The following is a 13,713-nucleotide window of genomic DNA, read 5'->3' as shown; positions in this document are numbered from 1 at the left end:
ATCAAAATAAATGTTTTTAATATGTGGTCAATCGCGAGAGTGTCGACGACGAGGGGACGAGGACAAACTAATCTGAAAAATATAAACGTGAGGGGATTCGTTAAATAAGGATATATATATATATATTTCTTTTAAATTATTTGAGGGACGGATATTTAACGCAAAACGAAAGCAAAACGTGTCTTATGTGTATTTGTCAATTGTGCTGTTAAATCAGATTTATGCCGCGCGGTGTTTGGAAGCGTCCATTTCCGAGGTTTGGGAAAGGCAGCAGCAACTAGGGAAGTTCACATCCGCTTCTCGTCCAACGGATCTCAGCGCGAGAAGCAGCTGCAGCTGGGGATGGTGTCTTTGTTGTTTCTCCGCAGCTTCGTGGTATAACGTGTCTTAGTTAGTGTCTCCCTGTGGTACAACCTTGGATGCAAACAACGAGCATTGTGTCTCCGATTGAGTAACGTGATGTTTCTGGCTAAATGTCCTGTTTTCTTCTTTCTCATCTGGTCACAAGCTGCGGCGGCCCACGGTAAGTAACGTTAGCTACGTTAATTTACTCTACATGTATTTGCTAACTTGTTGGGAAATCGTAATATTAGCACACATCTGAATCGCCGAATAAATCAGAATTAGTCACACGACACACGAAATGGTAATTCAGTCTGAATGTCAGGTTGTATGCGGTAATCCATGGCAGTTTTGTATAAAGAGGTGAGATGAGGACGGACCGCTGGCCTCACAGGAAAACACCGTAAATCCCTGTTAGCTAGATCTGGGGGGTTTTCGCTGTAATTTATCAAATCACGGGCTGATTCTACTGTGTAAACAGGGTATTTTAAGGTTAAAATAAAATTGGGGTTTTTTTGGCATTGGAAACCTTTTTCTAGGTTTTTTGTGAACAGCCAGAAAGACTGGTATTGTTCTGAAGCTGTTCCCGGCTAACGTTGCTCACAGTGACGGTACAGTATGTCTGAGCATGTAAACAACTGTAAAAGGTTTAATTTGATATGAGGGGAGCTGTAAGGACGAAATCACATCTTAGCTGAAATATCTCTTAATTACTGTCGACCGTGTGAACATTTGAGCCCGGAGAACTCTTTAACATGCCACACAATCATAAATTAACTGTCAAACATCATAATTACTGTATGTGTATAAATGATCTAGACGCATAAGCTCACTTATGGCTGATTGCTTCAACAAAACCTACTAATGAAGAAAATGTACCTTCTGTTTTTTGGGTTTTCTTTGTTTCCTCTTTGTAGTTTTCAGTATTACCCAAGACACTTTGTTTGTGTAAGTTATGTCTGCATAGTTGTCCAGTCTTATTAATAAGATGACGTAAGCAGATGAATTATGTAGAGACATATATAGGAATCAAACCCAGCAGAAGCCAAACATGCATACAGTAATACTTGAGAAATGGACACAAACTGGAATATTGTGTTCTCTGCTGCACCTGCACATGTTCATTTCTTTTTTGCAATTACTGAAAAAGGGGAGCACTTCTTTAATTTTTGGCATATTGCTTCATTCGACATATAAAACACAAAGAAAAGACTATAAAAAGGGGGCAGGGTGGATGATAAATGTTCAGGATTTACAACTGGGAGGGGCTCGGGGGGGTTGAAGTGACATAGATGACGCCACAGCCATGAGGATGTTCAGACAAATTACCTTTTTAAATTCTCTGGCCTTCACCTTACGTCATCTCTCTTTTTGGATCTGATGTTGTGGCCAGGCCAGTGTACTTAAACCTTTTTAATATGGCTGTTGCTGATGGAAAAACCTTAACGACCGTTTTTGGAACATAACCAATTATCATATAAAGAGGCTTCTAATGAATGTATATCAATCTTCTGGGAATTGCTGCTAGACATTTGATGCTAAAATGCATCTTCAGTGATGCAATTACAAGCGAACAGCTCCTAGTACAAGCATTAATGCACCCAGACTGTGTAGTCAGTAGTGTAGTGTGAGCTAAAAGTTGTCCCTGACCACCTCGAAGGACCCCTTGCCATCTTTGTAAAGCGTAGCAGTAGTTAGTTGACAGAAACTATTTTCATAATCAATTAATCATTAGTCAGTCAAGCAAACCTATCCAAACATTCTAGCTTCTCAACTGTGAGTATTTTCTGCTTTTCTTTCTTATTAATAGGCACTAAAAATAATCGTTAGTTGCAGCCCTATTATTAATAACACTGAAGAATTCATTACAACAAAATGCAACACTGTTAAGAGATTCCAACATAATTACAGGATGTAAACATTAATTTGATGTGTTCACAAATACTATTCTCAGTTTAACAATAAACGTGTATTTTTCTACAAAAGCATTCTGGCTATATACAGTATCGAGGTTGTCCCAATCCACCGCAGTACATACAGCATGACAAACCTCCCAAACAGTTAATTTGCAAATACCAAACATGTCAGACAAAGATTTAATAGGTACAGCCAGTGTAGTTTTTCCTGTATACTGTCGCAGTGATCAGAGTTTCTACACATGAAGTGAAATTTGTGAGGGGAATTGAAATCCTCTCAGAAGTAGTCACTCAGTAAGCATTTTGTGCATTTTTGCTTGCCTGCTTTGAACTGCTGTTCATCTCATGTGATGTTGTGACATCTCATGTGACATATTCTTGAAATATCTGGGCCCGTATTTATCAAGCATCTCAGAATCGCGCTATAGACCTACGATGAGTAGGACTTGAGAGGTGTTGTCTTCTCTGACATTTGTGGTTTGAAATATTAAACACTGGTAAAATTCAAAATGCAGAAAATAGCACCACTTTTCAATGTGTAGGTTATCGATGTACGGGCAAAGAAGTTGGCAAGCTGCTCATGTGGCTTAAATAATAAATGTGGTATAAATGTAAATTAGCTAAATAGGTCATTTCAGCAGTGTGAAATAGTCCTATCAGCGTCTGGAGCGCTCCTAAATTTTGGCAGAGATAGGAGTCATTTCCTAAATTGGGAAAGTTTATATTGCTTTTAATCCTAATCCTAGAATTATGACCAAAATGTGTCACTGAGAATTTTTTGGCCAGTTAGGAAGGAGGTGTTTCCTGCTCTGAGACCCTTGATAAATACGGGCCCTGCACACAAGATGCTAGGTCAAATGCTACGTATTTCTGCATAGATGAGTGCTGTAGCTACATGGTGAGGGAATGGAAACTACGCAGAGTTTGCGAGACAGATTTTATCAACATCCTGTCATTCAGAGACATGATATTGTGTATTGTGGTGATGATGTGTATACTGTATCCTGTAGGAGTCTTGTGGGCATATCTGTGGACCTCTGGTAAGTGATTACAAGCTGTAATCACTTGCTTTCACAAGTTCTAGGTGTGTTTATACAGTGAAGAGTCAGTTTGTTATATAGGACTGGACTCGGGCATCTCCTGTTTTGTAGAGTCTTGACGTATTAATCATGTACACAATTGTGATGAGTCACCGTATCCAATAGCAGAACTTGTGGCACAATATCTGGGGCTTTCTGAGAAAATCCACACCTTGCCTTTCAAGTTTGCTTTCATTTATACCTTGGAATAGAGTTTCATTAAAGTTAGTTCACCACAGTGCGTGTTGTGGAGACCCTTAACATGAGAGGAAGGACAATGAAAAAACAACTAACGACATATTGAGCAGTTATCAGTTCCAGCTTGACAGTTAAGAAATTGAATCCATACTTTTTCGGTAAACTGAATGAAATGACTGAAGTAAATGTCTGTAATAAAGCTTTAAAACATTTTCATTATTAAGCTGACGTATAACTGCACTATAACTATACTCAGTTTTGGCAACCAAAAGCTTACGCGTGGTTGCCAGCCAGCGTTGAGCCCTGCATTGTGGGACTTTCTCTTCTTACTTTATATGCAAAATAAACGTTTCTCTGGGCACCTATATATGTTCATGAACTTGAAAGTGCATCCTTTTTAAGTCTGATAGCATCTGCTCTCTCTTCCTGCTTCTGAAAGAGGTTTTTGCTTTGTATGCACAAATCTGCCAGCCTCATCAGCTACTGTTGCTTCTGTTAACTGGATTCATACGGTGGCCCTTACGATCTGCTTCACTTATATAAACTCATAAACATGCTCAGTGTTTAGTAAATTCTAGTTCGTTCCCAAAGGTGACATTCTGACTTTTTTTTGTAATTGGTTGATTGAAATCAGTTCCCCAGTTTTAAATGGGTAAACTTAACTTACCAACTGTAAAGGAGCTTTGAAAACTGTCAATTTAAATATTAGTATACTATACTAAATATATATAGTATATGTATATTAAATATTGGTTTGCTATACATAAAGTTGTGCATTATTGCAATGGGATTGTGAATATGTCCTTGCTGTAAATCTAAATTCTTCCACAGATGTGATTTAATGTGTAAAACTTATTTGAATACTTGCTGTGAGGAAGTTCATAGTGATATATTTTCTATTGCCACCATACAAGATCTTGCACATTCAACTTGTGTTAAATAAATATGTATCAAACTGCTTGTCTTCTTTCAAAATTGTGAAATTAAGTGGTGTGGTTAAGAGTGTGAGTCTGGGTCTAGAGCTAGCTTGTGGTTACAGCCCTCAGCGACCAACTTTACTGTTGCGGTTATCACGTCTTTTTACAGTACATATGCTTCCATCTGAGATTTCTCTTTCCCTCTTCTCACATGTCAATTTGTTTTTTAGCCTCTCTGTATTTGCGTAGGTGTATGTTATCACGTGCATGCATAGAGGAAATGAAACTGAAATGTACTTTTTAAAAAAAAAAAAAAAAGATGTATGATAAGAGGTGACTCATGAAGTGTGTTCAGTAAAGCTTTATTGACACCTTTTTTGTCTTCTTTATTGAACTTTAAAATGCCTTAAAGTGCCGCACCAGGCCAAAGTCAGTCTTCACACATTAAAAATCACAAACACTACTATATTTTTTACCTTATTTTTTGTGCCTGTCTTTCATCTTCTTTCCTCTCCTCCTTTATTATATATTTTTTTAACACACAAGAGAAAATGTCATTAGTGTGATGATCTCATAATGTGTGTGCCACATCTGAGCTGATGTAGTCATTTAAACCACTTTGGCTCCATTTATATTGACAGAGATCTGAAGAGAGCCTGTCCCACAGCGCCTGCATCCAATAGCCATGTTGGGCATTGTCTGGGTGTACCTCGGACACATTTTAAGACTCGGGGGAGATCGTGCTTTCCAGACAGCAGCCCCTAAACTTTGAAATATTCTCCCAATAAGCCTGAGGTCTTTGGACTCTGTAGACTCTTAAAAAGCAGCTAAAAACCCATCTGTTCAGACAGGCATTTAGGTAGCATGTGGTATTTTATTTTTTAACTTGTGTCTTATGTCTGTTCCACTTGTATATATTATCTGGTGTTTTTAACTTTGTTTTATTGATTTGATTGAAATTGATTTTATATGATCTTATTTAGATTTTATTTCTTTGACTTTGTGACTGGTGTCTGTGAAAGGTGTGATATAAATAAACTTATGATGCTTTGTTCAAAAAACAAAACAAAACTCAAAGCAAGCAGAGGAATCGTGTGTGTGTGTGTGTGTGTGTGTGTATGTGCTATGAAGCATATCCTTCCTGTAATAGGTGACATGTCAGGCTTGTGTAAACATGCTCTCGATAAAGAAGTGAGGATCAGTTACAAAGGGGCTTAAAGGTAAAACGCTGTCTGTTTTTTGTGCTCTGCTTTTGCTACTTTGGATTTAAGGAAGTATGTGCACTGAGAAGGCTATTGGGAAATGTCTTTTTTCTTCTTTTTTTTTTTCTCAGTTTCTCTGTCGGTATCAAAAGAGTCGTTATGTAACGTTTCTGGTAGATTAGATTGAAAGAATCTATTGCAGGAGTGAAGCTGCAGTTCTGTCCTGTATCTCCCCACAGCCAAGTTTAAATAAAGTCATATGTATCTGCACTTTGTCTGTGTAAAGCCAAAATATTTCCTGACATTATGCTCTTGGGCTCATGGTATATTTTAGTTATGTTGGCTACTGTGTGTGGAAACACAGACCCATTGGCAGAGGTTCACCAGGAGTATATTGTGTACTAGTTTTCATGCAGTGCCCTCTAGTGGGAAGTCTTTGGTACTACTTTGCAGACTCAAACTAATTGACAAAGAGGGTTGAGCTGAGAGTCTGTAAATTACCTAAGTGATCATGAAAGCTCTTCTGTACAGATAGGACATTTCTTGTTATTGTCAGACTATGGCTCTCCAAACAACACATTTCTAGACAATATTTTGCAGCTACTACCATTCTGGGTAAAAGGGAGGTCCACCTACAGCATAAAATTTGGCTGTCTGATATTAATTTCATGGTTTTGTTTTGGTGTTTTTAAAGATGTTCAGTGTCAAAATTTAATGCCTCTGTGTCTGTTTCCACAGTGGAGTCGCCGACCAACGTGACCCTCCACTGCCGCAATCTGCACAATGTTCTGGAGTGGAGTTACGACCAACTCTCGCCAGGGCTTAAATTCAGAGTCAACATCGGCTCATATATAAATATGTTTGTGTTTCTATTTATACACATTACCTGCTTCCAGTTTAAAACCATACTTTTTAAGATGATCTCTGCTTTAAACTGTACAAACCAACAGTGTACAATTGTGATTTGTATGCTACACTAAGTCTTAAAACTTTATTTTAAAACATTTATCATATAATATTATTTAATTTAATAATTGTGGATCAGTTATCAGATATTTAACATATTTATTATTGGCTCCTAACAATAATTTACAGTGTGTTTTTATAAAGCATTTATTGACTGTTTACACACATGTACAGCAGGCTTAAAACTATTTATAGACGTGTTGAAAACTACTGAAGACATATTATACTATATACCTTTAGTCTCTAGTGTGGGTCAAGCTCCAAAAATGCTGATCCTAAATTTCCCATAATTTTCATTTCATGCTGGCTAACACTAACGTCTTTCAAACTCCATGCCCCCAGTTTGTAATGCAGGCTTTCTGTCTGACGGGTCTTTGTCTTATTTTTTCCTCCAGTTCCCATAATGTGGTTTGGGTGGACTCACCAACTCGTCAAGCTGATGTGTCATTTCTCTCTGACCCAAATAATGAATACTTTCTAACTGTAACTGCTGTGATTGGACCGAATGAGTCTGAACACGCCCCTCCTGATGGAATCGTTTTCAGCTATTTCAAGGATTCTCCAGCAAATCAGATATGTGAGTAGTGATTTCAGTATTTTCCGAGCTTACAATGAGGACTTTTTACTTTTTAGTCGGATAAAACAGAATTGATAATCCATCTCCTGAACACAGAAAATATAGAAAAAGAAAAAAACCCTTAGAGTGCACAGCCATGCCAGCAGCTCTATGAGGCTGTTGCCTACTCAGAGTGGTACTTTGAGTTAAATGTTAGCAGTGTCATTGTGAGTATGTTAACACGCTGATGTTCGCAGTTTACCATGTTCACTATCTTAAGTGTTACCATCCTAACATTTTCTAATTAGCACTAAAACACAAAGCACAGTTGAGGATGATGGCAATGTCATTTGTTTTGCAGGTATTTCGTCATAAACCAAAGTTTTGGAAAAATTAAAACTTTGACCTGATCATGACACTAGATGAAAAGTGAAGGGTTCACCAAAGTTATTACAAGTCATCCTGAGGGGAACATGAATGTGTGTATTAAATTTCAGGCAATCCATCCAATAGCTGTTGAGACATTTCAATCAGAGCCACAAATGTCAACCTCATGGTGGCGCCACAGGAAAGGTCAGAGGATCACTAAAGTAATTTGGGAACCATAAATGTCTGTACACAATTTCATGGCAATCCATCTCGTAATTGTTGGGACATTTCAGTCTGAACTAAAGACCCCTGACAGCCATTTGCCATCCCTTTCCAAAATCCTAAAGGAAAATATAAACATGACTTGCAAGTAAAGCCACAAATAAAATCTTAACAACAATACTGGAAATTGTTGCATTAAATAGGATACATCAACCTGCTGTCACCTTTTTATATATTTTTGTCTTTTAATTACTTTTATATAGATTTTTGCCAGTGAAACACCATTTTAAAAAAGTGGACAGTTTTTGACCACAAGTAGAGCTATGGAGCATTGTTTTTAAATGCGGGTCCTCGTTTTGTTTGTATCACATGCACATGCATGAGGATGCACATAGCACAAAATACAAAGAAAACAGGCACGACCATGTGGGCAACGTGATATGCATTACTGCTGACAGTTTCACACTATTCCACTGATGCAACAGTTAGTGCCGGTAACATGCCAAGAAACGCAGTGATGCACCTGCAAAGGCAGGGAAGAAGACTGGTAGCTGATGTTAACATGGCTGTAAACTACACACTTTGACAATGTTTTATGAGGAGGAAATCCATTCAGTGTGTTTAGGGTGACTTTAAACATAACTTTGTAACAAATATCTGACACAGAACAATTACTTTTGTCTTGGACTTCTATTCCAACTTACTGAGACTATAAAATGTCAGAGTAAAGGTTAGCCATTCATCATCTCAGTATGCCTCAGTCTCCAACATGAAATTGAGATTCAACTAACGACTAAGCGATGGTTCCCATGGTTTCCAGGTTTTGTGGACCTCCCACCAGTTAACGTCACTGCCCAACAGGATGACACTATCCTGTTTCGCTTCACGCATCCCTGGTTGTTGTACCACCAAAAGTTGCCTGGCAATCGAAATCCAAAAATGAAAAGACACGGCGCACAGTTCAGCAGCACACAGCTACCTGTATTTACGTACAACGTTGTGATCATCAATCAGGTCAGACTGCACACAGTTTCACATCTTGTACACCTTCTAAAGTTTGACATTGATGAAATAATAACAGCAGAGGAAATAAGCTGTAGATTTATGTCAGTTTCCTCTTGTAATTATTATATAGTCAAACAATAATATTGTTTATAGTTGGTTTAGCAGAAGCAGGAAATATTACTGTTAATGTAGTATTATTAAGTAGTAGCAGTACAACTGCTTACCATTATGGTGTACATTGTGGTGTACTGTTCTCTCATTTTGCATCATACAATTAATATTGTGCAACGTTTGTACAAATTCGTTGTCTGTATCACTGTAAAGTTTTATTGAAAAGGATTCTCACTATTTGTTGATCGTGCAGAAGGAGCGACACTACAGCTTCAATTGTGAGGAGAGTGTGTGTGAGGAAAGGCTTGATGTGGATGCTGCACAGGAGAAACACTGTCTGAAGATCAGGGGGGAGCTGGAGAAAATGGCAGTTCAAGCCACACAAGAATACTGCACCCTGCCATTAGATATAACATCACATGGGTCAAACAGTTGAGTAAAATGTCTTTATTAAATATTCTTTTTTTTCCAGTCAAGATTGTTTAGATGCACAAAAGTCATGCTGTTATGTCTTTGCAGAATTATGGTTTGTTGAGTGGAAAATGACGGGTTTAGAAGAAAGCTCTTTGAAGGGTCTGAAACTGAAGCCCAATGTATAACTTGATGTTTTAGATTGTTGAAAAACAAGCCAAACAGAACCTAAAACCTAAGATATGCTGGAAAAGCAAGGTACATCACCAAATGGCTATTCTTTAAGGTGAATTTTTTCTTTAATATATAAACTCCCATAACAGTAGACCTCAGCTACCCTATATGAGTATGCACCATGATTCAGGGTTTCTGCAGCAAATAAGCAGTTCCTTTTCTGAAAGTGGGAAGGCCGAGGCAGAGTGAAATGTTGTTACCTTAAGATGTTTCTGTACCTAGTGAAGTCAGAGGTTCCAGTGGCTCCAAAACATTTACTGTGTGTGTGTGTGTGTGTGTGTGTGTGTGTGTACTTGTACTTGCTACATAGTGAGAACTGAAATGCGTTTTTCTACCTACAGAGGGAGGTCATTTTTGGAAAGTGAGGACCTTTTGGCCGGTCCTCACAACATCAAAGGGCTGTTTGAAGGTTAAGACTTGGTTTTAAGGGTTAGATTAGAATTTGGTTATTGTTAGCCATTTAGTAGTTATGGTTAAGGTTAAGGTAACGGGCTAGGAAATGCATTATGTCAATGACAGTCCTCACAAAGATGGAAGTACAAGGATGTGTGTGTGGCTATTAGTCTGTCTGTAAATGTATTTACTTTTACATCTGTTTTGTCTAGATTACATCTACATCATCGTGGCTATTGTGTTGGCCTTGGGTGCAGCTGCTTTTGGAGTCTTCTTCATGGTGTACCAAAAATGGACCAGACCCTCAACTTCTTTACCACAATCTGTAGTATGTTCATCCTACCAACTCTGGTTTTATTTGATGAGCCTCATTTAAATTATTTTGTTTGAAAATCATATAAAAATTTATTCCCAATGAAGGAATAGGTTTTTAAATTTCAGCATGAATCTAACAACTCCTTTTTGTGTCTTTAAAGTCAATCACGAGTCGACTGAAGCAGTGGACCTTTGGAGTGGTTCAAGAGTCGATCGTTGTGCCTCAAGTGGGGCCTAGCTCACCCACACCTCTACTGTCAACCACAGAAGAGAAAGAATTCCCACCTAATGTTCCTTTTACTACTGAGCCTGACCCCTTTCTGCACAATGGGGGGTTGTCAACCAAGGATGAAGGTGTTTGTGATCTCATGGAAGCAGAGAATGACGACGCACCTGGGTACATGAAAGGCGGCAACTTGGATGAAGATGAGACACCAAACTTCAGTGAGCCTCCCTCTGGTTACGAGAGACGTCCAGTGGTGGTTGAAATAGCACCAGGTGAACAGGTTGAGGGCTACCGTGGTGGTGGAACTGGTGTCCTCTGAACACTGCGGAATATGCACTTTCCTGCAATCCTGCAATCACCTGTCATGAAACTATGAAAAACTGTAATCTGAGCAGCAACTTGCAATGGAGTTGTGATTACAAATTTAAGTTTGTGTTATTTCACTGTCACACCATCTCAATGCCAAGTAAAAGTAGAATCAGGAACTTCCTTCTTGTTGGTACACCTTGACATGAGTTACATTTCTCTTTGCACTTATATTAATATGTCAAAGCAGTACAACAAGCAGCCTTTAAGAAAAAAATTGCAAAGCAAGTGCAACTAGAGTTACACCAGGCTGATAAAGTCAAATGGATAAAAGTAATTATCAAATCAGTCACCAGAATGTTAACAGTGCAGTAATGTTGTCCATCTATATACAGTATATAAGTACTAAATTTCTGATATTTGTGTTTCTACCCTTGCAGCCTATGGTCAATCCTGTGGCAATCACAAACTTTGCAGGCCTAACTGTGCTAGTAGGTGAGAAAGTACCTCATATTAACATGATAAATTACATCATAGTACATTGCATTCACATGGCAGACACTTCTGTCCAAAGTGACTTAAAATAAGTGCATTCAACCTCCATAAAAACAAGAGCTCAAATCATAAGTGCTTCAGTAAGTGTTCATGCTAAATTCCAGCATGGGGTGTTGAGATCATTACAGTTTATAAAATCTGTATTTTTTTAATGGGATCAACAAATAGGTGGGCTAGTTGTATCCTAGCAGCCATAACTAGCAAATCTAGAAACTGCCACCCAGAACATTGTTACGTCTTGTATTGTCTGTTGCACGTCTCTATACTCTGTTTTGTTTGTTTTTTAAACTAACTTTTCTCCCATCAGTGTGTGCCTGAATGTAGTTGCAGGGATTTTAACTGTTGCTTTAAAAAACAACTAATCCTTCACTTGTTACCTGTTAGCTTCATCACGTACAAACTCAACTTTCAAGACTTCACTGCAGTGAATCATATACAATGATTAAAAGGGACTTAACTGTGCTTTATCTCCTGTACTACATTTTGAAATACTAACAATAGTAGTAATAATAACATTTACATATGCGTTCATAAACATTTCTATCATACAGTATCATGTATTTTCATCTGTTTCATGCACGCAGGCAATCCCATATCTTACAAATACTGAAAATGTCCTCTTGCTTATTTGCACTTGTGTGTTTTCTACCTTACCTTGAACTGTAGCACCTTAAAGTCGCAGTGTAATGGAAGTTAGATGGTGTTTCAACTTCTGTAATGTGAGATGAATTAAAAACTTTATTGAACAATTAACACAGTGACACAGACTTTGAATTTGGAACACTTATTTTGTGTTTCATTTGCAGTTTAAGAACTGCAGTTAATTTTTTTTTTCATGAAATGAATGGCTATCTTGCAGTGGAGGATACAGTGATGTGATGTAACATTAGGCAGTCTTTTATTTTTACTTTGTATTGTGCCTTCTTTCTGTGTCAGTTTTTGAGTTTATATATATATATAGCACTTATTTTTGTTTTGTATTTAGGGAGAGAGAATTTGTATTACTGGTTTGTGTATTTTCTTTTGAGAGAAAGTTGTTTTTCAAAACTTTGAGAGAGATTCACCCAGAGAAGTGTTAGTCAGGGCGGCAGTTTATGTCTGACTTTATTAAATGCGTATATAAATAAACCTGCTGTACCGTTGGATCAATATGCTGCTCCTGGCCTCTTCCTCCCACATAGAGAGGTGAAATCTGTTTTACGCTGATGACCTTATTCTACTGAACAAGCACTACATCAGAATCAGAAATACTTTATTGAACCCCGAGGGGAAACTCTTTCGTTTCAGCTGCTCACTATCATGTCAGTACTAATAGAATAGAAATAATTAAGTCTGCAACGAGACAATTATTTCTAGTAAAATATAAGAGATGTGCAAATCAAAATATAATACAGCTAAGATAAATTAAGTACAAAAGTGGATATAAAGTATAACAGCTAGTGTAAAGTACAAAAGTGGATTTACAGGTTAAGTATAGTACGGTATAATACAATGTAAAAATATAAGTAATAGTGCAGTAACGAGTACTGTCAAATTCAGTGTAGCAGATTAACCAGATTATGAGGCAGTGGATATTGCACAGCAGTAATATAAGTATTAATAAACAGAGAATTTTGCACAATATTTCAAGTGGTGCTGAGACTAACTGCCCCCTCTCAGACACATTCTGACCAGCGTCACAACAACAATGCTTTCCAAACACCAATCAAATTATAATGCAATGTAAAGAAACCTATTTGGAACACTGGAAAGAAGAAACTAAAAGCCAAAGTAGATCAGAATGTTATCTGGCCCTAAAGAGATGATGAATTGGCAGAATATCTCTCTACTGTCAGAAACAGAAAGCAGAGACAGATCCTAACCAAGTACAGGCTCAGTGACCACAAACTGGTAATCGAAAAAGGAAGATGCAAAAAATCATAACAACCAAAAGAAAACAGAATATGTGGTCACTGTTGGACAGGTGAGGTTGAGACAGATATGCACTTCCTCCTACAATGTACAACATTCAGTGAAATAAGGAACATTTAATTTACTTTAACAAGTTCAACTCTAATGAGCTCTCAAAATTAAAAATACTCCTAGGAGAAGGAGACAGGGCATATCTTGCTGCCTAATATCTATCAGCATGCCACAACCTGAGGGACAGTGAATGACAAAATGAAAAAAAGTTGCAATGTGTATGTTTTCACTTATTTGTATTTTTAACTGCATGTCTACATTTTTTTTTAAATATCATTATTATCTTACCTACCTGTATATATTTTAATAGCACGTCTTCTGTTTATGTGTATGTTTTATTTCATACATGCTTTGGCAATGTTAACGTCTGTTTCCCATGCCAATAAAGCCCAATTGAATTGAATTGAGAGAGAGAGAGAGAATACAGT

General features: G+C 37.6%; 1 protein-coding gene across 1 annotated transcript; it reads left to right on the top strand.

The window, feature by feature from the left end:
* Positions 1-283: 283 nt before the first annotated feature.
* Positions 284-12,472, top strand: ifngr1l (interferon gamma receptor 1-like). Its single transcript, XM_044214188.1, has 7 exons — positions 284-523; positions 6,393-6,513; positions 7,016-7,197; positions 8,588-8,781; positions 9,137-9,314; positions 10,134-10,249; positions 10,398-12,472. Exons 1-7 carry the CDS (start codon positions 460-462, stop codon positions 10,779-10,781), a joined length of 1,239 nt encoding a protein of 412 aa, XP_044070123.1. The 5' UTR covers positions 284-459; the 3' UTR covers positions 10,782-12,472.
* Positions 12,473-13,713: the final 1,241 nt, after the last annotated feature.

Source organism: Siniperca chuatsi, linkage group LG11, assembly GCF_020085105.1.
Source record: "Siniperca chuatsi isolate FFG_IHB_CAS linkage group LG11, ASM2008510v1, whole genome shotgun sequence".
In the NCBI taxonomy this organism is placed as follows: Eukaryota; Metazoa; Chordata; class Actinopteri; order Centrarchiformes; family Sinipercidae; genus Siniperca; species Siniperca chuatsi.
This window is presented reverse-complemented; position numbering and strand designations above follow the sequence as displayed.

Bases quoted from the DNA above. Each gene is read 5' to 3' on its own strand.
- ifngr1l (XM_044214188.1), top strand. From the start codon at position 460: ATGTTTCTGGCTAAATGTCCTGTTTTCTTCTTTCTCATCTGGTCACAA. The intron at 8,782-9,136 runs GTCAGACTGCAC...TTGATCGTGCAG, and splicing joins ACGTTGTGATCATCAATCAG to AAGGAGCGACACTACAGCTT. The intron at 10,250-10,397 runs GTATGTTCATCC...GTGTCTTTAAAG, and splicing joins CTTCTTTACCACAATCTGTA to TCAATCACGAGTCGACTGAA.